Source organism: Chelonoidis abingdonii, chromosome 9 (genome assembly GCF_003597395.2).
Source record: "Chelonoidis abingdonii isolate Lonesome George chromosome 9, CheloAbing_2.0, whole genome shotgun sequence".
In the NCBI taxonomy this organism is placed as follows: domain Eukaryota; kingdom Metazoa; phylum Chordata; order Testudines; family Testudinidae; genus Chelonoidis; species Chelonoidis abingdonii.
The window spans coordinates 9,785,678-9,808,663 of NC_133777.1; the positions used below are offsets into that span (position 1 = coordinate 9,785,678).

At 40.4% G+C, this 22,986-nt stretch overlaps 1 protein-coding gene across 2 annotated transcripts in view; it reads right to left on the reverse strand.

The window, feature by feature from the left end:
- Positions 1 to 22,986, reverse strand: part of SDK1 (sidekick cell adhesion molecule 1) — a 662,005-nt gene that overhangs the window by 284,905 nt on the left and 354,114 nt on the right. For both annotated transcript variants that reach the window (XM_075069178.1, XM_032767751.2), the window contains exon 5: positions 2,038 to 2,171. In XM_075069178.1, the coding sequence (XP_074925279.1) occupies positions 2,038 to 2,171 (134 nt within the window). The remainder of the gene's footprint in view (positions 1 to 2,037; positions 2,172 to 22,986) is intronic.

Here is a 22,986-nt window from a genome sequence, read left to right on the forward strand (position 1 = left end):
TTTATTATAGATATTTCCATGGCGCTCACCACTGTGGTATCTGAACTCATAAATTGCTTCTCTGTCATCTAAGACATGATCAATTGCCCTTGAAAAAAACAGAAATATTTCCACTGACTTCAAAAGGAGCTGGACTGGATCTCTAGGCTACATTCTTAATTATATCTATTTTATGTGCCTCAGTTTTTGGGAGGTCAACTTGCCACTTTAGCTTCCAGCAGGTAGGTATTCAGCACTTTTTCCAGGTGTCCAAAGTTGGGAAAACAATAACTGAGGAAACTGAACTTGACTTGAGCTTTAAATATCCACAGCCGGTGAAACTACTCATTGGTTTTCACCTTTTTGTTTAATATATGTGTGAAGCAAATAGGGCACACGGTGCAGCAATTTGGGCTGCACAATCATCACGATGCAGATTGCACAAAGCTCTGTTCCTCTTTTTCATCCAATCCACGTGGTGCTATACCAACCTTTTCAGAGTGTGGCCAGACTCAGGATGTTGATAACAGTGACTTGAGACTCAACCCAGACAAGGCAGAAGCAATATTGATGGACAAATGAAAGACCGTAGAAGTATGCCAGAGATAGTTTCTTGCCCCTCCCCCCTATTACTTAAGCCTGTGGAGCAGTGTGACCTTTGACTGGATAGTAGTATACACTTTCTCAATTGTTGTTGAAAGGCTAGAAAGTGGTCAAGCTTTATCCACAGATTAGTACGGCATGGTTCAAAACCGACTGATTGATTGCTCAGAAGGACCTGTTGTGATAACTGGGTCTACAAGTTTACCCTAACTGTGAGCTCCTCTGTGAAAAGTGAGTCAAAGATCATAAAATGTCACAAAAACCTACAACAAATGTTGAGGGGAAAAGGTATAAAAGTTGAGACAAGAAGTTTGAATTAGTCTAACCAAAAAGGCCTTCTGATAAAACTCAAGGACTATGTTAAAATCATGTCTACGGTAAGTGACTGGTCCTTTGGGACAGGGAGTAACCGTTTTTGATGCAAAGGACTATTTTTCACAAAGGCAAGTTTATGTAGGTGGTAAGATCAACTGGAGTTCCGAAGGGGACTGTCTGTGACTCCCTGTTAAAGCTGTTGTAGTGCCTGAGGAGTTCACACTGGATGGTTGGTGAAATCTAAGTATAGAACTCAACCAATCTGGGAGGTGTGCCCTGCTTCTTAACGGACTAACCTGAAGTTGGTGCTCATGCTCCTGAGTTACTCCAGACAGCTTGACAACTACCTCCATCATCTCTTGGGACCCCAGGCCTTCTTAGTCCTAATCCTGAGATATTTCCTCACCAGGCTATAAAGAAACCGCTAACTGCAATGCCCTAAATAGCCTAATACTGGTACAAGTTGCCAGGTCTCAGAGTGATTAATATGACCATGTTCTATGCCTGTGTTTCTCCAGCTGTGAGTGTCAACAACAAAGACAAAGGCTGCATTTACTATCCTTGCTGTTCTTCTCCTTCCCCTTTTGTGGCTTAATGTCTTGGTTTTGTCTTCTAGGAAATGGGATTGGACTTTTAACAGCAGTAACAACAGCAGGTCTAGCCCATTTCAACTAACTTCTCCTCTTTTCCCTAAAAGGATAGTAATTATCTTTAATTCCATTTGAGAGACTGTCAAATACACAGGTTTCCTTCTAAAAACTCCCTCTAGCTAAAGGGAAAGCGAACAAGGGATGTTGATAGAAGGAAAGCCTTACTTAACATTTTTCAAATGCTTTAACTGTTTTTCCTTCTTTTCTGAATCTTTAATAAAACATTAAAAAGGATTATTAATGGTCTGTTTGCCATGGTACCAAGCAGGCTGAGGTCTCTCTATACCAAACCCCAAATCTTGTGTAAAACCATTTAATGTTGGACTCCCACTGACTTGACTGGGAGTTGAGTGCGCTCCATACCTCTCAGGAGAAGCTTAGCTCCTTTCAGGATCACTTTGCTAGTAAATTCTTTTCAGCATGCCGATCTTCGGGAATATTTTCAGTGACCTCAATACCAAAGCAAATTTGGTGAGATTTCAATACTCACTCGCTACACTCAGATAAAGAAATGGACTCGTCTTGTTCTCTCCATTTTTTTCATTGACTGCTTGGACATAGTAACCTCCTGCATCTGTTGCTTCTGCTGCAAGGATCACCAACTGATTCTCCAGTGTTATAGCTCTGTTTAGGAAAACAAAGGATCATGTTAAAACAGGAGCAATGATATTAACTAAGGATATGCTGTACAGAATCTGGCAGGGCTACACACTATTCAAAGGTTATTCAAACAGAGATGTGTGAAACTCAACAGCAGGATTTTATCTTCAAACACAACCACAGGAAGGATTCAAGAGCTTTTGGGTCTGTGATGTTTGAGCCTTTTCTCTTCTTTAAGTTAAGATGTTTCCAGTCATACAGAAGACTACAATAAATGATATATAAAAATTAAATAGTTATTTAAGAATGATGAGACAAAGAGTTTGACCATAATTATACGGGTTAAATGTTCTATGCTGCTGGCAAACATCATTTTGCTGCCAACCCAGTTTGACTGAAAACCTCAGAAAAAGTGAGAAGATCAGCACTCTGGGAATGAGAGCACTCAGTTGAGTTAAAAATCAGAGGCAATAGAATTTCAGGAGACAGAATATTCTATATTTATGGCCTGTGTAATTATTTCAGTTACAGATACAAAAAGAGCAAGAGACTAATTAACGTGCTCAGCTGAAGAATCGTGTATATAGAGGGAGTGAACAGCAAAACTATTTAATCTAAACCAGGTATGAAAGCACAACACTACTCTGTAGTTGGTGGTGGCATAGTCCTAGGGGAGTCAATAAATGTCATGGTCTAATATAATTTACTCTTTCTTAGAGCTGCTACATAACAGTTGTCTTCATAAACTCCCTTGTAAGACAGTGCTAATCATTTGTACTGCAGTAAGATCAGTTTGTTCGCATTTTACATGTGCTGTATAGTCTTTTGACTCTATTAGACAAAATATAAATCTAGGAAAATATGTAAAAATTTAAGTGCTTGGAATAAATATAGACTCTCCGCTAAATCTGTTCCTTTCCACAAATTAAGTTCCCCTTATTTGGCTTTTAATGACAACACAGACCAAACACCAGCACTGGTATCACTAATGGTGCAAGGCAGCAGTATTAACTATTCAGAATGCCATTCACAAATTATAAAAGATGAGGAACTCTGATTTGACCATCTAATAGGAACACAATATTTTGCCACCTAGAAGATTAAACTTTGTGTTCAGAATTGGGTCATTTGGGGGATTTCCAGGGTTGGAACCATTAAGACCACATGATAAGGTCTTGGTGTGGATAGGGCAGTGTTTCTCAACGACCAGTCTGTGGACCAGTGCCAATCCCCGAGATCTCCCTGACACAGTTCAGGAAGGCAGCAAGCTGGTCCCTGGTATCAAAAAGGTTGAGAAACACTGGGATAATGTTCAGTAGGACATGAGAAGTTCAAAGATTATATGAAAATTAAAAAGGAACCCCACAGCATTATAGTGGCAGAGTTGTGGGTCAGGCAGCAGTCATTTTCATGCTGACTTTGATAAAGGCACAATCTAGCGATCTCAGTATAGGACTTGAAGCAAGAAACTCCTAACATTGGGCCCAAATCTACCACCCATAGTCACAGTACTCTGAGTACTGCACTAGGTTCAAGTGTACCTTTAAATCATAGCCCTGAATATGGGTTAGGGGCACAATTTCTGCCCAGACTCAGAGGGAAGTAACTTTGTTGATCCCCACTGCATGCCCCAACAGTTCTCGCTAGGCTATATGGGTGGGGATCCATATTTATGCTCTCTTTCTGATCCTCTCTGTCCACTTGGTCGTAAAGCAGTATCATGCATAAAGTCTTCTGCTCTTTCAACTGTGCTAGAACTGCCATCTGGACTAGTCCTACGCAGCATCACAGTTGTGTATGTTTAGCCAGAGTGGAAGAGTCTTATCCTACATAGCTGCACAGGGGAGTAAGGCACAATCTAGTTCAATTAATGGGGGCTCATTGCGGTGTAAGGTATAATTCAGCATGAGTAAGGGTGGTAGAATGGAACCCTTTGTTATCTTGGCCAAATCACTTCATCCTTTTGTGTCTTGATTTCCTCACTTGTAACACTGGAATAATAATATTTATCTCACTACTTCACAAGGTTCACAGACTGAGGAAGTTAGAGGAAATATTAAGAGAAAAATCTTAATCTAAACCTCCTAGCACTAACAGTTTCACAGATTTTTTGAGAAGTTGTATGTACAGGTGCTGATGGAGGAATGTGGCCTCTCCTCGCACACACATGAACTGGCTCTAGGAGAGAGCTTTAAACAAATTAGAGAATTATACTGCAATTGTTAGCAAAAGAGCAGTTGCCAAAGATATGAAATGGGATTTTAAAATTGTTAATGAATGGGGATTTTTTAATCAATGGTTATCTCATAACACACGCCCAATATTTCAAAAGCACTGATGAACTAACTACTGAAACCTATCACAATGAATACATGCTATTAGAGAAAAAGATTCTAAGCCACAACTGAGGCTCTGAATCTGCAGAGATGTATGCATGTGCTTAACCTGATGTATTGGTACTAGTTCCACTGACTAAGAAACTCAAGAACGTAAAAAAGTCTTTAAAGGATACAAGGCTGAGTTTCCAACAGTATCATCTAACATGTTCTCTCTAAAATATTATGTTTTCAGTGAACCCCCTGGGGAAACCTATCATTTTAGAAATACTATCCGAGGCACCATCAAGGGACCTGGAGTTTTCTTATAATAGATTATGTAACAAAATTATGAACAAATGCAAAACATACATTCTGTTCTATATATGTTAAAGGAACATTTGCAGGTGTAAGTGATTAATTATGTTAGATGGGAAAAGTTTATATACTAACATTACTCAAATAGCATGTGAATGTTTTGAGTTATTCTCGCTCCAATAGATCAGTAAGGAGTTTTCTTCTTATGTGTTTTTGCATGGTCTGGTTTCATAAACATTAACTCACAATTATTTTACTTTTGGAGAAATATTCTTCTTCATAAAAGGGACAGAAATGGAAGGAACGTGTACTCCCAACTGCTGTGTGCTAGCCTATATTTTGAACAATGAGGAACAAAATAACTGTGGAAAGATTGTTTAAATAGAAGCTATGTTTGTTATATGTCATCCATGACATTTTGACTTTATAATCAGAAGACAAATAACTGTAAACATCTGTAAAGATATCCATAATGATTGACAGCTCAACCTCCTGATAAAGACAGCAGGCCAGATCCTCAGCTGGTGTAACTTGGAGCAGTGTCATTGCATTCAATTGAGTTACACCAATCTACACCCGCTGCATAATTGGCCCACGGTATCACATTTTGAAAGTTTTTATTTAAAAAAGATATATTTAATTATCCTTGTGGGTCAATTTTTCTGTGTTGAATGGAACTGTATTAGCTTAATTGACTTGGAAAATGAATCAAAATGTTTCATAGCTTTACAGAATGGGGACTAAAATGTAATCAATACTGCATTTAATAAAGCAAACAGGATAAAGAAGAAATTTTCTATTAAATAATGATAGTATCTTTAAATACGATGCATATCATATTTGTTCTTACTGTAGTTATTCCAAAAGGATACAGCAATAAGGAACATTATTTTTAAATGCTGGAATACATTTCAGGCAGATCCAATACCAGCTGCAGTTGTAGCCAAAAGCCTTATAGGTGATGCAGCGCTTTTGGAAAGAGTGCTGCTTAATTACCTTACTGTTATTGATTTAACTATTGTAAGTGATTGGTTGGGAATTCCCAAGATAGTGCACAATAAAGCATATAGCCAATGTTCAGGAATGAAAGGCAAAGGAAATTTTAAGATAAATTTACTATGGAATCTTTTTTAAAAAATGAAGGATTTCCTAAATTGCAATATACAAAATGAACTTTATTAGAATGTCTATGTGAATTTAGAGATATGGATGAAATTTAGAAGACTTTTTAAAAGACTATATGAACATAAATATATAATTTGTACAGGAAAGTATCCTTACCCTATAGCCGAGCATTATACATTTACATCAGGAGTGGCCAACCTGAGCCTGAGAAGGAGCTAGAATTTATCAATGTACATTGCCAAAGAGCTGCAGTAATACATCAGGAGCTCCCCATCAGATCCACCCCCCGCTCTCAGCGCCTCCCATCCACTGGCAGCCCACCGATCAGCACCTCCTCCTCCCTCCCTGCTCCTCCTGATCAGCTGTTTGGTGGAGTGCAGGAGGCTCAGATGGTGGGGGAGCAAGGGCACTGCAGGCTCAGGGGAGGGGGCAGGGCCTGTGGCAAAGCCAGGGGCAGAGCACCTCCCGGCACACTGGAAAGTTGGCATCTGTAGCTCCAGCCCCAGAGTCGGTGCCTATGCAAGGAGCCACACATTAACTTCTTAAGAGCCGCATGTGGCTCCGGTGCCACAGGTTGGTCACCCCTGCATTACATCATCACAGTAACATGAAAAAATTGAGATATGAGTATCCAAAGAGCTGGGAAACAGGAGATAAGAAATTATTGAAGATATTATTTTATATCTTTTTAATTAAAATGTCCAATTAATCTTAAACATTCTAAGCTGAGTTATTGATTTATTTTCTGAAAAATGTTTCAGTAAAAGTGTTCAGTTTTAATTCACTGAATAATTTTGAGTTGTTAGAGAGGGGCTACAGGGGAATAGCAAGATCTGAAGCTCCCAAGCTTTAGGACTTCAGATCTGGATCTGGAAAGCGCTAAACTGCCTGTCTGCATTGGGTGGCTTAATTAGCTACATTGTGAAGATTCATTAATTAATGTTTTTAAATCACTTTGAAGCATATGACCTGATCTTTGGCTGCACTGAGGTGGCTCTTCACACTAAAGTCGCCTTAAAATTCGTATGACAATTATTTTTTGTTTCATTTTCAATGACAACTTTTTAATTGTTTCAGCATCACAACTTATATTCTAAGGACAAACCTGATTCCAGGCTGTTTGTTTAATAGTCTATTTGAGGCTGACAACTCTTACAGATGGACTTTAATCTGTTAGTAATTCATAGCTTATATAAGGCAACTATACAACTATTGTTTGAGAGAGAAAGAGAGACTGAATTTAACTCAATTAACATCTCCAGAAAGGGACAACTGACATGTGAACTAGGGTGCTGTCACTATGACCCTTGAGGGTGACTAGTCGTAGGGGAAAAAAATCAAGGGGGGCATTTGAAATGTTATGTATTAATAAAGGAAGTTGGAAAACACCTCTAGAGCTAGATGGAAGGATAAAGGAAACAGATCCTGTACGGAGAATAATGTACATTTCTCCCAGATGGTACACCTGACCAAATATTACAATTGAATTGCTGGTGTAACATTGGCTGAATACAATTTCTGTCCTGTTTGAAACAGAACTACATTAACATGCACTAGGGAACTTTTAGGGTGCCCCAGTACAGTCCACACAGGTCAGTTAGTGCATGACATGTTAGTGTGGCCTAAAAAGTACACCCATCTGGTGCAGACTAAAGTACCATGTAGTCAAGCCCAGAGTCTCTGACTTACTGCCTGGCCGAGCAATATGACTGACAGAATGGAAGGACAAAAGGCTCAACATAGGGTAGAAGCAGAAAGGGACAGATTTATAAAGGTATTTAGGCACCTGAAGACACAAATAAGTGCCTGGTGGGATTTTCCAAAGCTCCTAAATGCTTAACTCCCAGTGATGGTTTTGGATCAGGCCCTGAGAAATACAAACTAGCATTTTCAACAGTGAGTACCTAAATCAGCACATCTAAGACCACATTCAAGCACCTAAATAAATTATCTGATTTTCATAGATGGAAATATTTAACAAAATATCCCAAAGAAATCTTCAGATTACCAAACTGTTGGATCTTTGCACAGAAAATCACAACTAATGGAAAGAAACAGTATTTTTTAATATAAAGGACTAATTTTCAGAAAGTCATATTTTGTTAGACTGTTAGTTAACAGATTGGTGGATAAACAGATGTTAGAAATCTAAATCATTGCAGTAATAAAACGAAAACCACAGAATAACCTGATTCAGCCTCTGCTTAAAACACAGCCATCTGTTCAAACTCCAGAATGCAATATTTTAGAAAAAAGGCCTTTGATAAAGCCTCTTTTCCAGTGCTACCATCTAGCTAATGCAAACATCAAAACCCTCTTTACAAGACATTAATTCCAGAAAATCTGAATTTCTTTTTTAAACTTTTGTTTATACCATGTAACCAGAGCTGATCCTTCTCCACCAAGCCTGATACCCCCCAGTAACAATGATTTTACTAAGAAATGCAGAGATTATAGCATAATGATGTAATTACTAAAGGATTCCCAGAGGGATTTTTGGCCTCAGAAAATATGCAGTAATATCATATATAAATATACATTATCTGGCTATAAATATAGGTAAATCCTAGCTCCACTGAAGACAATGGGATTTTTTTTCAAATTTCAGTGGAGCAAGAATTTCACTGTGTTTTCCTCCAAAATTTCCTGGCCACTTTTGGTAATTATTAATGACAGAAAAAAAATATGTTTAAATAAAACTAAGAGCTCACCTTCATCAGGACTGAATCCTAGACTAAAGTATTATGAAGTTGGCTGTATTATAACATAACTGTAGCAACAGAGCATGAGGGGTCCTGGATAGATCTCATTCTTGAGCGGAACAAAATATTCAGATTTCAGGTACTTAAGTACATATACAAAAACACACACTGAATACTGCAAAACTCAATTCGTGCAGTGTGCTAAACAGAACATAAACCAAATTCTACCTTCTGGACACTTCTGCTTAAAGGCCTGCTGGACAGTCATTAGCTGACAACCTGGTGTTTTATTTCTAAGGTTTTTGTAGCCAGTCAAGATTTTTCACAAAGATTTGTTTTTAAAGACAGCGTATCCTCTTTTTTACTTTCACACTTAACAAAAGAAATATGCAATTCATTTGTATACAGTAGAACAGCCATTTCCCAAGACTCAGTCAAAAGGGTCCAAACAAAACCAATTAGTTGACCTACAGTAAAGAAAAGGATCCAAAAGCAGCATGGGCATTGATAGGATACTAGTGGCCAATGGAGACAGACTAGCTGTAAACACAGTGAGATGGAGACTTCTCAGTCTACTTTGCCTGCCTTGGTCCTGCTTCTGTCTCAGTCCACAAATTACGCGAAGACCCTTTTGCTGGTTCAACACCCTGTGCAGTTTATTTACAGTTGTGTCCCTCCACCTTCACAGCATACCTAAGACCTTTCCCAAGCAGAGGAGAGAGAGACCTGTAAGATAGTGGGTTAATTGCAATATACCAATCGTTTACAGTGTTTGTTTTTCCCCCAAATTTTCTAGTGCACATTAGGGACCACCAAGATAATCTGGGAAGAAAATAGAAGCTGGTTGTCCACTAGTTGTTCTATTGTTTGATCTCTGTTCTTACAGAGCCTGTAAAATACAGGAAATAAGGCAACAGAAGACAGGCAATACTTGTCTACAGGATTCATCTTTATCCTCCTACAGGATATAAAGGGAGTTACAAACTCCTTCGAGGCACTGCTTGCACATATCCCTCCCCAGCCTGCAGCTCGGCTCCCAAGGATGGGTTGATGCATAAAGAGTGTGTTTTTTTCCAATCATGTTAGCAAAATTGAGTTAGTTTAACATAATTGAAAACTCTCACTGAAGTACAGACTAACATGTCTTAAGACCTTTTAGCTGGTTGTCTTCTAGCCTAGGGGGCCAACCTGCCAAAGGCAGAGCTGAAGCTGTGCAGCTCTGACTGCCTCAGCAGAAAGGGGATCAGAGAGACAGCCCATCATGGGTGTTGCTTTGACTTACCCCTTACCCCAATACTCATCATGAGCTCCACTGTTTGAGGGAATGTTACTGTTTGAGGGAATGTTACTAGTGCTGTTTGAGGGAATGTTACTAGTGAAACAGCAGAGCCCTCTTGGTATACCGATCATGCCTATATCTCCAGTGCCTTCTGCTCCTCTCCCTCTACTCCCTATTAAGTATTTCTAGAGATTGGGGTTCCTGGACTGACAGCCCAGTATTATGAACCCCAAGCATTCAAAAAACATGAGATAAGGCCCCATACGTTAGGGGATTGACTTAAAAATATACATGTTGGATTTTTTTGTTTGTTTTTTAAAAACATTCTTAGCACTCGAGAGATGTTTTCAAGCTTTCCTTCACAGCCAGGATGGTTTTCTAGAAAAACCCCTGAAAGTTGAGATTCTCATGTAATCACATGATTCCAGGCACTGTGACTTTAAAAAAGCACCAAATATTGCAAGACTTTGATACAATCATGAGAGCTGGCAACAACGAAAGACCTGCCCTGCTCCCTGCTGCTGCCACCTGGAAGGAGCCCTAAGAGTTCTCTGTGAGGTACTACAACATTCCTTCTTTGGGAACGGAGGTTCTCAGGAGGTGCTTCCCAAAATACTTATTTCAAATATATTTTTAAAATTATGCCCATATTAGTTAGTGCCCCAGATACTGCCCTTTTTTTGCAAAGAGAGGGGCAAAATTGAGTGTAACCACCTTTTAAAAAGTGGGGAAATAGACAACTGAGGCAGGGCTGTCTTCCCACTGCAAACAGAGTAGGTGAAGAAGCAGCAGCATCCTCAGGGACATCACAGAGTGATACCTTAAATACAGGATGATGACAGCATTGCAGAATTGTGAAGGAGATGCTGTGCAATGAAAGAGAAACCTCCTATTCACAGCAAATGTCTTCTTTAATAAACTAATGAATACAGAAAGTGGCAAGCAACATAAGTTAGGTTTTGTTTAAATATTCTTTATCTTTCAAGGTTGCACTGATTTTAGTTCTTCTTTAAAAGGACATAATCATCCCTCTCCCCTCAGAAAAACTGTTTTTGTTAATTTTAAGTTAATTTTAATTGTTTAGTAACAGGAGCTCAGTCCAGCAGATGTCAGTACCTGTAATGGCTATGCTTGAATCACAGCACACAAGTGGTATCTAACTGAATCACAGTGCAGCGATAACTGTTCTCCTGCATGGACTATTGTAACAGTGTAACTATAAGAACACATCCCAAACTTTAAAGCTAAACTAGAAAACACCGTCAATGATGGAAGCCAAAAATTCTGGAAAAAAGTCAGTTTTCTTTTCAAGTCTTTTTTCTGTTATAAAATTGTTGCTCTAATCAAGGTATGTGTATGTCAACAGAATATCTATTTTCTGCCATCTCTCTGGTTTATCATACAATCAACCTATTGAACTCCACTTGAAACATCACTATCTGTTGCTATGGACATAGCTAGCAACCACTGGAGAGAGGAATAGTGGAAATACTTAAATATAAATGGATTATTTAAACAAAACTGGCTGCTGGGAGGTATTCACAGGTCACTGATCTATAAAGCTAACTGACTCCACTGAAGATGAGCAAGAGGCTATTTGTATTAGTTTGGGATTTGGCGGGCCTATTTTAAGATACAAATAAAAGTATTATTGCCTCACTATGAAGTATTTTCTTGTACTGAATAAAAGTGAGTTCTCTGTTTCTTTTTCACATTGACTTTTTACCTCCTCAATTGTGAAAGGAATATTTTTGGTGTTATTAAATAGCACCTCCTTTCTGCTACAGGACGTCACTATAATGTAGTGTTATTATAGTTTGCAGTTTGGTTTTAAAGAGCTCCTGCTGGAAGAGTCTTATATGCAGTGGTGCAAGTAAGCAGGTATTGTTAGTCATGCCGTACCATTAAGATATTTATTGCCAGTACATTGCACTAGAAAGACATATTTTCAAAACCGTAGGGCTCTCCCAGGAACCACAGTGGCAAAAGGAGCACTACATTGGGGCGCTCAGTGGCCCGACACCAGCAGCTCCTCCGGCACATCTGTACCACCCCCAGCCCTGCCCCGAGCCCTTCCACACAGCTGCATCTCCAGTCTGGGGTTTGTACAGCCCTGTTGGAGGACAGGGCTAAGGGAAGGACATGGGTGATACAGCCACACCAGAGGACCTGGCGGTACTGCTGTGGTTCCCGGGAGAGCCCTGCGGTTCAGGAATTGGTATCCGTGCAGCAGGAGGACAGAGCCCCCTCCAGGTAAAGAGGGATGGGGAAGGGATGTGGAGAGCACTGGGCCCCAGGCTGGGGGTGGGGTGGGGAAGAGTCACATGGGAGGATCATGTGGGGAGGTCAGATATCCCCTCTTTAGCTGCTGACCCCCTTTGTGTCCCTTCCATGAGTCACCTATGCATACCAGTAAGAATTAAAATCTACTTGCACCACTGCTTATATGTTTCTAGCACTATTTCATTGATAGCTATTCTTGAAAATAATTATGAAAGTGAGCCATGACAATGAACTGTATTGAACAAAAACAAATTAGCCATGGCATGCCACTTGCCCCCGGGCATCACAATGAACAGATGATGGATTAAGTAACAATGACACAGGTGAATCTTCAACCCCCTAATAATTTATTTAGCAGATAAATTTAGAAGTGCCATAACACTGGTAATCTTGATGCCCCTATGTCTATTTACTGCTAATTCTGCATCTACCATTAGCACTGCTGCTGCCATTTTACATTTGTTGCTGTAACTCTCCCCTGAACACATGGTTTCCGTTTTCACAGTGTAATTCAAAGCAGAATCTTACCCAGGGCTTTTCAAGAATGTTTGGTTTTAACCATTTGTACCACTGTATTTGAAGCATACAGACTTTCTGGAATCACAGCTTCAAATCCTGACAGACACAATTCAGCTATATCTTTCCAATAGGTGTTGCCCAATTTTCTTGGCTAAAATCCACTTCTCCCTCAACACCCACACATCAAGTTGGGCACTCTTTTGTGCCAATTGTCCACACTTACAGGATGGGCAACTCTATCCTGGGAAGCAGTGACTCTGAAAAGGCCTTGGGTATTGCGGTGGATAATCAGCTGGACATGAGCTCTCAATACAATTCTGTTGCCAAAAGGCTACTGAGATCCCTGGATATATAAACAGGGGAATTCAAGCACAATTCAAGAAGGATGTTGAAAACCTGGAGAGGGCTCAGAAAAGAGCGATGAAATTGCCATGATTGGAAAACATGCCTTATGGTGACAAATTCAAGGAGCTCAGTCTGTATAATTTTAAAAAAGAGAAGGTTAAGGGATGAGTTGATCACAGTCTATAAGTACCTACATGGGCAACAGAAATTTGGTAATAGAGAGCTTTTCAGTCTACCAGACAAAGGTATAACAATGGCTGGAAATTGAAACTAGACAAATTCAGACTGGAAATAAGATGCAAGTTTTAACAGTGAGTGTAATTAACCATTTGGTTCAATTTATCAAGGGTTGTGGTAGATCCTTGATTACTGGAAATTTTTAAGATATGATCCAGTTCAAACAGGAGTTAATTCAGGCGAATTCTATGCCTATGCAATACAGGAGGTCAGACTAGATGGTCATAACAGTCTCTTCTGGCTTTATAATCTATGAATTTATTAATCTGCCTGAAGACCTCACTTCCTGATGTGACTACATATCGAAGAAGGAGTATCCAGTCATTTGTACGTCATTTTGGAATCCTTCAAGATAAAAAAGGTGCTATTATATGTAAGGTATTAGTAAGTGAACTAGTAGCCTCACTCTTCCTTGGCTCTCAGAAGACAAATGTCCACTTCACAAAAACTACTTCCAAATTTGGCACTGGTCCTGGCTATCTCAACAGACAAGTGAAGAACTGAATGAAGAAAGGAACTCTTCAACTCTATAGGTCAAGAAAAGAATTAGGGCAAATAGATATGGTGGCATAGAGAAGTATGTACTGCTATAGCCTATGATGTACCCGAGGACTTTATTCTCCACGGAAGTCAGTCCAGTAATCCAGTATTTTCACAAGCACTAGTTTTCCTCCATATCATCTAAAACCAAAACAACAACAAGAATGCTAAAAGGGAACAAGTGTCACATTTTAAAAATCTCAGGGCTCCATATGAAGTAGGACAGGTACAGTGGTACTGGGTGATGACAGAGCAATTTATTCAAACAAATTTTTATTATGACATTAAATTAAAGATCAGTATAGTAGCTGGTGGTATCACTGTAAAAAACTGCAGTTTGCTGTGACCAGTACTTCTGCTGTTGCTGCAAATACACTGAGTTAAACCATTGAGTATAAAAAGTTTAATATGTATTGATGTTCATCATTTATGTACAAATCTGGGGGCTTGCACAAATATTGCTACTTGCCCACCATCAACATACATACTAGTGTGACACAACATTGACTGAGCACAGGACTCAGAGCCCAAAATGACAGAGTTCTAATTTTTGCACTGCCAATGATACATGGCCTTGGGCAAAGTATTTAACCTCTCTGTGTATTTGTTGTGCCTTTAGTAAAATGGGGTTGATTACTTCTTTACCACAGGAATGTATTTTGGGGATGAAATTGTTAGTCTGTATAGCACTTCAAAGATGTAAAGGATTATATAAATGTTATTATTAGTCTTAATTTTCCTTACTTCTGCTTTTCAGTTTGACTATCAGAAGTTTTGTTATGATTGCAGGCTAAAGACAACTTCTTTTTGCCTGCTCATTTTAAAATTCCTTTAATATCTTTTTAATTATACCCATCCACCCACTCACAGTGTATTTATATTTCAAACACTTGTCTTCCAATAACTAGTGGTTTTGCAATACTTTGCCAACTACAATCCCCCTCTCTCTTGAATTGAAGAATTTTGTATTTAATGTAGATACATATTCAGTAATGGATACATTTATCTTGGTCCCTGTAAATTCCCCGTTTCTCTGCTGAAAGTCCCTATTCGGTACTATTGTTTTCAAGCCAGTCCATCATTCACTTTACTTTGAATGGTGCCCTCAATGCAAGCACTTCAGAGTGCTTTAATCCAGTAACTACAAAACAAAGGGTAAAATATAGATGAGTAAACAAATAGGACTTTAACAGAGATTTAAAATGAACTAATAATTCCATATTTCTAACACAGGCAGGATATATGGTAAGCAAGATGGCAAGCAAACGTGATTTTCAACCATATGATGCTTTTAAAAGTCTATTATGAAGCAGAATACAGGGGGCTCTGGGAATGGAGAGGACCACCAAATCACTAAGATGTCTGTGACATTCTATGTAATGACTTCTATATAATTAGTAACACTTCATAACCAATTCTTTGTCAAATAGAAAGCCCAAGGACCAATAAAGAAGAGCTCTGTGTAAGCTTGTCTCCTTTCACCAACAGAAATTGGTCCAATAAAAGATAATGCCCGACCCACTTGGCCTCTCTACAGCATTTTTGGTATTGGGATGTATAATGACATGATACACCAGGGGTCGGCAACCTAAGGCACATGTGCCAAAGGTGGCATGCAAGCCGATTTTTGACGGCATGTGGCAGAGGGCTGAGTGGCTCAGCTCGCCATCGCTCTGGGGTTTTCACAGCTGGCTCCTGCCCGTTGGGGTCCCACTGCCGGTCCCACTCAGTGCCTGCTGCCGGCCTGGGTGAAGGAACCCCAGGCTGGCAGCAGGCTGAGACCCCAGCGGGCAGGAGCCAGCGGCCAAAACCCCAGAGTGGGGCAGGCTGAGCTGCTCAGTTGCTGCTCTGGGGTTCCAGCTGCTGGACCCTTGCCATCCGGGGTCCCTGCCACAGACCCACTCACCTTGCTTCCAGTTGGAGTTCCAGCGTAGGCCCCCTGCCAGACAGAGTCCAGGCTTCTGGCCCTGCTCAGCCTTACCAGCTGCCAGCTCCACTCACCTCAGCTGCCAGTCTGGGGTTACAGCCGCTGACCTCCTGCCAGCCAGTTAACAACTGATCACTCAGAAGCTTAAAGTATCCAAATACGTGCCAGACATTGGAAAACTCAGCAAGGAAAAGCAAGGGCAAGGATCACACTAAACTGATAAGATCTGCATTTTAATTTATTTTTAAATAAAGCTTCTGGAACATTTTGAAACCCTTGTTTACTTTACATATAACAGTAGTTTGGTTATATAATATATAGACTTATAGAGAGACCTTCTAAAAAATGTTAAAATGTATTACTGGCACGCAAAGCCTTAAATTAGAGTGTATACATGAAGACTCAGCACATCACTTCTGAAAGGTTGCCGACCCCTGGGATACACCATAGTTTGTGTTATAACTTGCTAGCTGCAGAATTTTATAAACTTGAGATTATGTAAAAATGAGCAGAAATGCTACCCAATGAGAGGTCAAATCTTCAAGAGCACAGATTAAGGTTTCCAAACCCTAACAAGTGAATAGAATAAGGTGAAACCTATCAATGTTTTGAGAGAGAAAGTAAAATTGTATCAAAAAAAGATCTGGTCACCCCTCCTATAGTAATAGAGAAGGACCTGCTGGCAGAGAGTTCTCTGCATGTACAATTCCTGGGGGAATTCTGCACCACTGCGCAATGCAAAATTTTGCAAAAATGAATGTTTTTTGCAGTTTCCTTTTCGCCACAAAAATAGACTGCAGTGCTGCTGTCTGCCACTAGGGGCCACTGGCCCCAGCAGAGCCCAGCTCAGCTCACACATAGAAGACACTACCAGGGGGAGGGAGAGGGAGTTAAAGGGTACCCAGCAGCTTCAGTTCCCCGCACGCCCTGAGCGCAGGTGATGGTAGCGCACAGGAAACTCCACACAAGCCCTGGACCAAGCATCAGGCTGTTTCACCCTCTGTATCCCTGGGCATTGAGGGCTAGGGGAGTGAGTGTCTTGGCTTGGGTGCGGGGGGAGACTGTGGCTGGGGGGTGCAGGTGTCTGGGCTGGGGCGGGGACACAGCTGGGCTCTGTGGGGAAGGAGGTGCGGGTACCTGGGCAAGGGTGGACCCCACAGCTGGGCTCTGAGAGAGAGGGGTGCGGGTATCTGGACAAGGGGGATGACCTGCAGCTGGGCTCAGGGGGGTGAAGGGGTCAAATATCTGGGCTGGGGGGATGCCGTGGCTGGGCTCTGGGGGGCAAGGGGTGCAGGTGAAGTGGCTGGGGGGGCATGGTTGGGCTCTGAGAGAAAGGGGTTGGGGGTATCCAGCCCCTGGCTGGGCTCTGGGGGAGGGGAGGGTGGGAGGGGGGCAGAAAAACAGAAACTGGGTTGTCATAGACGTTTCTTTAACTCTCTACTCCTCAGGAAATTTTGTTCTGTGCCTGTATTGTTACAGATATACTTGCTGACAGGTATTTTGAAATAAATTACCAAAATAATTGAAACTGGCATGATTATGTAGTGTTATTTTGACAAATAAAATCTGCAGAATTTTGAAATATTGTGCACAGAATTTTTATTTTTCTGGCCCAGAATTCCCCTAGGAGTAATGTACTGATATGGGAGCATGAAATGGCCTTATGTTTTAAATATCCTTATGATCAGAAGTTCTTCTTCCCGCCAGTTGCAATAGTATGCATATTAGTATCCATGAAACTTCACTTATGTCAGTGCCTTTTAAAAACGAATGTTCTGTGAGATAGCCTTTTAGAAATTCTGAGAAGTAGCCCCATAAAGAATGCATTTGTATTTGTACCTGAAGCCAACGTGTAGGCTTTGAGTCCATAACCTATAAGATGAGTTCAATAATCAACAAAAATTTGGAGTATGTATGATTAAAACACAGCAGATCATAGGATTTTTGATTTCAGGCTGGGCTGTGTTCCCAAGAACAGAAGGATAGGTAATCTATCAACTCCATTTATTTCTAAATTAAATCAATAGATTGGTTGTTTATATGACTTATAGCCTATTTGATTTGTGAGTTAATGGCACAAAATTCGCTTCAGTAGGACAGTAACAAATACTTGAATTTCTTAGACCAGTATAGCTTGATTATGTTAGAAGAACAAAGCTTTTTCAGCCAATCTTGCCAGCCACAGGATAGAATGAGAGTAACTTCTGCTTTAAAAGTATCTGTCAAATATGCGGGGAGCAAAGAGCTTCAATCCCCTTTGTCACAGCATTATTGAATATTGAGGGTATGTCTTCACTACCAGCCGTTTCGGCGGGTAGCAATCAATTTCTTGGGGATCGATATATCGCGTCTCATCTAGACACAATATATCAATCCCCGAACACGCTCCTGTCGACTCCGGAACTCCAACAACCCAAACGGCGGTAACAGAGTCGACAGGGGGAGCCGCGGATGTTGATCCCACGCCGTGAGGACGGTAGGTAACTCAGTCTAAGATACTTCAACTTCAGATACGCTATTCACATAGCTGAAGTTGCGTATCTTAGATCGATTTCCCACCCACACGCACAGTGTAGACCAGCCCTGAGACTGGAAGCACCACAACGTATTCCTTAACGTGAAGGGCAATGTGGAAATCAGAGGATACAAATGAAAGACTGCTTTGTTACTTATTTTCAAAGCAAAAATTACTTGTTCCCAATTAGTGAAAAAGTAGGATTTTGTAAGGCAGTTAAGCTGTGTTTTCCTAATCAGAAGTGTGCATGAGAGACAAAGTAAAATGGCCTATAGAAGTGGCCAACCCACAGTAAAAGTGCTTAGTATTTAACCCCCCAAAATAATCTAACTAGCTACCTGATGGGTTGTACACAGTGTTTTTTTGGTTTCTAATTGGAGATATATCAATCTCCTAGAACTGGAAGGGACCTTGAAAGGTCATTGGAGTCCAGCCCCCTGCCTTTGCTAGCAGGACCAGTTTTTGCCCCAGATCCCTAAGTGGCACCCTCAAGGGCTGAACTCACAACTCTGGGTTTAGCAGGCCAATGCTCAAACCACTGAGCTATCCCTCCCCCCATGACTGTTGTTGTAGCAGTGTCAGTCCCAGGATATTAGAAAGACAAGGTGAGTGAGGTACTATCTTTTACTGTACCAACATCCGTTAGTGAAAGAGACAAGCACTTGAACTAAGGCCTGGGCTACACTAGCGGGGGGGTACGAACTAAGATATGCAACTTCAGCTACACTATTTGCGTAGCTGAAGTCCAAGTATCTTAGTTCAGCTTATCTGGCCATCCTCACTGCGGCAAGTCAACTGCCGCGGCTCCGCCGTCGACTCCGCTTAGTCCTCCTGCCGAGGTGGAGTATGGGTGTCGATTCATGGATTGATTTATCGCGTTCAGTCGAGATGCGATAAATCAATCCCCGATACATCGAATCACTACCCGCCGATCCGGCGGGTAGTATAGACGTACCTTTACACAGCTCTTCTTTAGGTCTGGGAAACGTAGTCAAGAGTGTCACAGCTAATACAAGGTCACACAGATTGTTTAGCATAATTACACCTCTACTCCGATATAACATGACCCAATATAACACGAATTCTGATATAACACAGTAAAGCAGTGCTCTAGGGGGGTGGTGCGGTGCACTCCAGCTGATCAAAGCAAGTTCGATATAATGCGGTTTCACCTACAATACGGTAAGATTTTTTGGCTCCCGAGGACAGCATTATATCAAGGTAGAGGTGTACTTAGAATACGTGCTAAGGGACCATTCAAGGTGAAATGATCCATTAACAGCTTGTAGTTATAGGACAAAAAGGGGAGTAGTGGGTTACAGATTGTTGTAATAAAGACACTGGAATTATGGCTTAAGACCATGATTTTTAGTGTCTAGCAAAGTTATGAATTTAAGCTCCCAGGCTCCTCTTTTGAAAGTGTTGTACAGGTTTCCTTTCAGGATGAGGACTGATAGGTCAGATACAGAGTGATCACTTGTGAAAAGCATTCACCCACAGGTGACAGGGTGTTTTTGTCGTTTATAGTTTTCCTACAGGAGTTCATCTGAGAGCACAAGTTTTGTCTGGTTTCACCCACATAGTTATTGGGACATTTAGTGCACTGAATGAGGTACACCACATGTTGTGACAGGCATGTCTAGGATCCATGGATCTTGAAAGGTATGTTGTGGGGTATGTTGATCATTGTAGTAGTGGAGATATGTCTGCAGCTATTAAATCTGTTTTTCTGGCAGGACCTGATACTGCTTTGAGTTGGTGTGTCCTGGTCTGGGATGCTTGCTTTTGATGAGCTTTGAGAGATTAGGGGGTTGTTTGAAGGCCAGAAGAAGGGGTTCAGGAAAGATTTCTTTTTGGATGGAGTCTCCATCAAGTTGTTTGATGATACCACAAACAGTTTCCAGTGTGGAGTGGTAGGTGACTAGGGGTACGCAGTTGGATGGGGTTTTATTTCTTGTATTGAAGCAGGTTCTCTTTGGGTATTTGATATGTTTAAGTTCAGCTTTTACCTCAATAAGTTTTCTATGCAGTCTTAGGGATCACTGACAAAAAACTCACATGTAATTTTTTAAAAGACTGTGAGAGTGTGCATTATCCATATGCATGCTGACATATACATGTGCCATGGGAGATGTGTCAGATCTGCTACTTTATAGATCCCAGTTCCGACTGAAGGGCTGAAGTTGCTCCTTTAGCTCATTGGATGGCCTGAGTTTTTGAAGCAGCTGTTTTAGATTCATTTCCCTATGCCTCAAACAGGTTAGTAGTGTATGCATAGAACATGGATCAGTATAATCTAAGAATGACATTTCAAAAGAGCTAAGTATTGCTCCCTAGACAATATTCTGAGAGTGCTCAATGTAGTACTCTTCACTCAAAAATCATGAGTACAACAAATGTCTCCCCATCCACTCCCGCATCTTTACTCTTTGCAATAGATTTACATACTGCAGAGGAGACTAGAGAGTCATACCCTGGAACAAGCTTTCAGTTTTTCACTCTGTAGGACGATATATCCTGTTACCAGTCCAAAAAAAAGTGACAAGAACTAGCAACACAAACACCATCTGAGTGGTGCTATCTTCAGAAGAAGATGGGCTAGTGGCTTGAAGAAACCCCATGCTTCAGTGGCTGAAGGGAACATCATCAACTAAAAAAGCCCTTTAATTCTGGAAGTTTTAGTATAGCAATCTATTACAGAGAGGCAGAATCTCTGCTGCCCTAAGGAGCTTACAGAATAGTCTTCTGTGGTAATTCTTATTGTAAGGATGAAACATACATCCACATAAGAATGGAAATTCACAATTTAGGATCAAATCATCTGCACACAGGCTCAATGAAGCAGGCCAGGGTAGCATTAAGATAGTATGCAAAGATGGCAGTTTAAACCCACATAGCTGTGAATTTCAATTCTTTTGTTGCTTTGAGTCACATCCGTATTCATTTAATATAGATTAAGCAGTTTCCTGGGGAGGTTTTTATATCTGTAATAACCTGCTTGCAGATAAAGGGATATGAAAGATTTGCTGCACTATGGGCCTGATCCTGCATTCCTTGCCCATTGCTAACTCCCATTAACTTGTGAAGGTGTTTGGCTGGGGGCTCAAGGAATGCAGGCTGATGCACTATGGTTGTTACTTTGTGATTAATGGAATTAAACCCTGATTGGATAAAATACTGTAAAATCTAGCCAGCTGATAAAAAGGCAGCTTCATTTTAAAACTGTAATTGTGCTCCTAATCCACTTCTAAAACAATGCAAAGTACCATTCTATGCTGAGAACTAATACCTGATTGGGAAAAACAATCTCTCCTATTCTGCACCCCCCTGTGCTAAAAAATTCTGAACCAGATTTTCTAAATCAACACACACCAAAATTAGGCATGCAAACACCTCACATGCTTGTAGAAATTGTGTACCTGTGTATATACATGGCTTGTTATGCATTTAATTGGCCATGTGTGTGTGGATATACAGCTTGTGTATGCACAGTGAGCATTTCTACACATCACCTAGGTTCACATAGTTGTAGGCATACACAGTGCATGCCTAAGTGTCATTTCCTGCCAACACAACCATGTGACTAACTTTGTTTGATGATTACCTCTGCTCTGCTAAATGGTGCCAGCCTTTATAGGCCATTACTCAAATTTTCCAACAAGCACCTTTACACTTTCTCCCATGAGGGGGAGGAAAAGTCTGTAAAAATGCACAAAGCCATTACATTATGCTCCTTCAAATCTCAGCTATACCAATTCTGAACAAAACAGCTGAAAATGGTGTGACTGCTATTTATTATGCTGATCATGTTAAGACTTGCTGTTACCATGTGCTCTCTCCAGTTTCTTGTATCCACATATTGTCTCTTGTCATACACTAAAATTATAAATTCTTTGGCACAGTGACTATCTTTTCATTATATGTGTATGCAGTGCCTAACACAATGGATTCCTGAGACCTCTAGCCACTACTGCAATACTAATATTAAACAGTCATCAACAAGTTATCGAGTTCAATGAGACTAGCCAGATGAATAAAGATACTCATGTGCTTAAGTGCTTGCAGGCCCAGGCCATTAATTAATAAATATGTCCCAATGCCTCTACAAATATTTGCAGAATCTTATAATTTCTTCTAAATTAAAGATTATCTGTAAAATAAGTGTCATCCTGGAGAGAATTTCTATGGTAGTTATGGAAACTAACAATGTTAATGCTAATTAAAAAGCAACTATTTAAATTCTAATTTCACTTTAGTCTTTTAATATATTTAAATCATCTCTGTGCTTCAAGAGCTCTTGGGAGAGAAAAAGCATATGACCATGGAGGAAACAATATCCTCAAAACCTACTCTCCTATTCAAGCTTTGCTTCCAACAGCTAAATAAGTGGTAGGAGAGCAGAAGGTTAAAAACTATGCAGTTTATCTCTGCCAAAACACTAAAGAAAAAATGAGACTGCCGAATAGATGACAAAGACTACAGAATCAACACAGCAGCAATCTGCCTAGAAGCTGCAAAGGGTAGAATTCAGGGGCCTGCTTAAAAGCTCCTATCAACTGATGTGTATAAAGAGTAAGAAAACCACAATAAAACCATTATTACTGGAGCTACATTCTATGGCCATTATGCTTTGTGATATTCAATGTTGAACATATTCAGTGTTGTGTAACTATGCGTATTTAATAATTATATTCTTATGTAGCTCTTAATGTCTTAAAATGAGTATTTTGACCC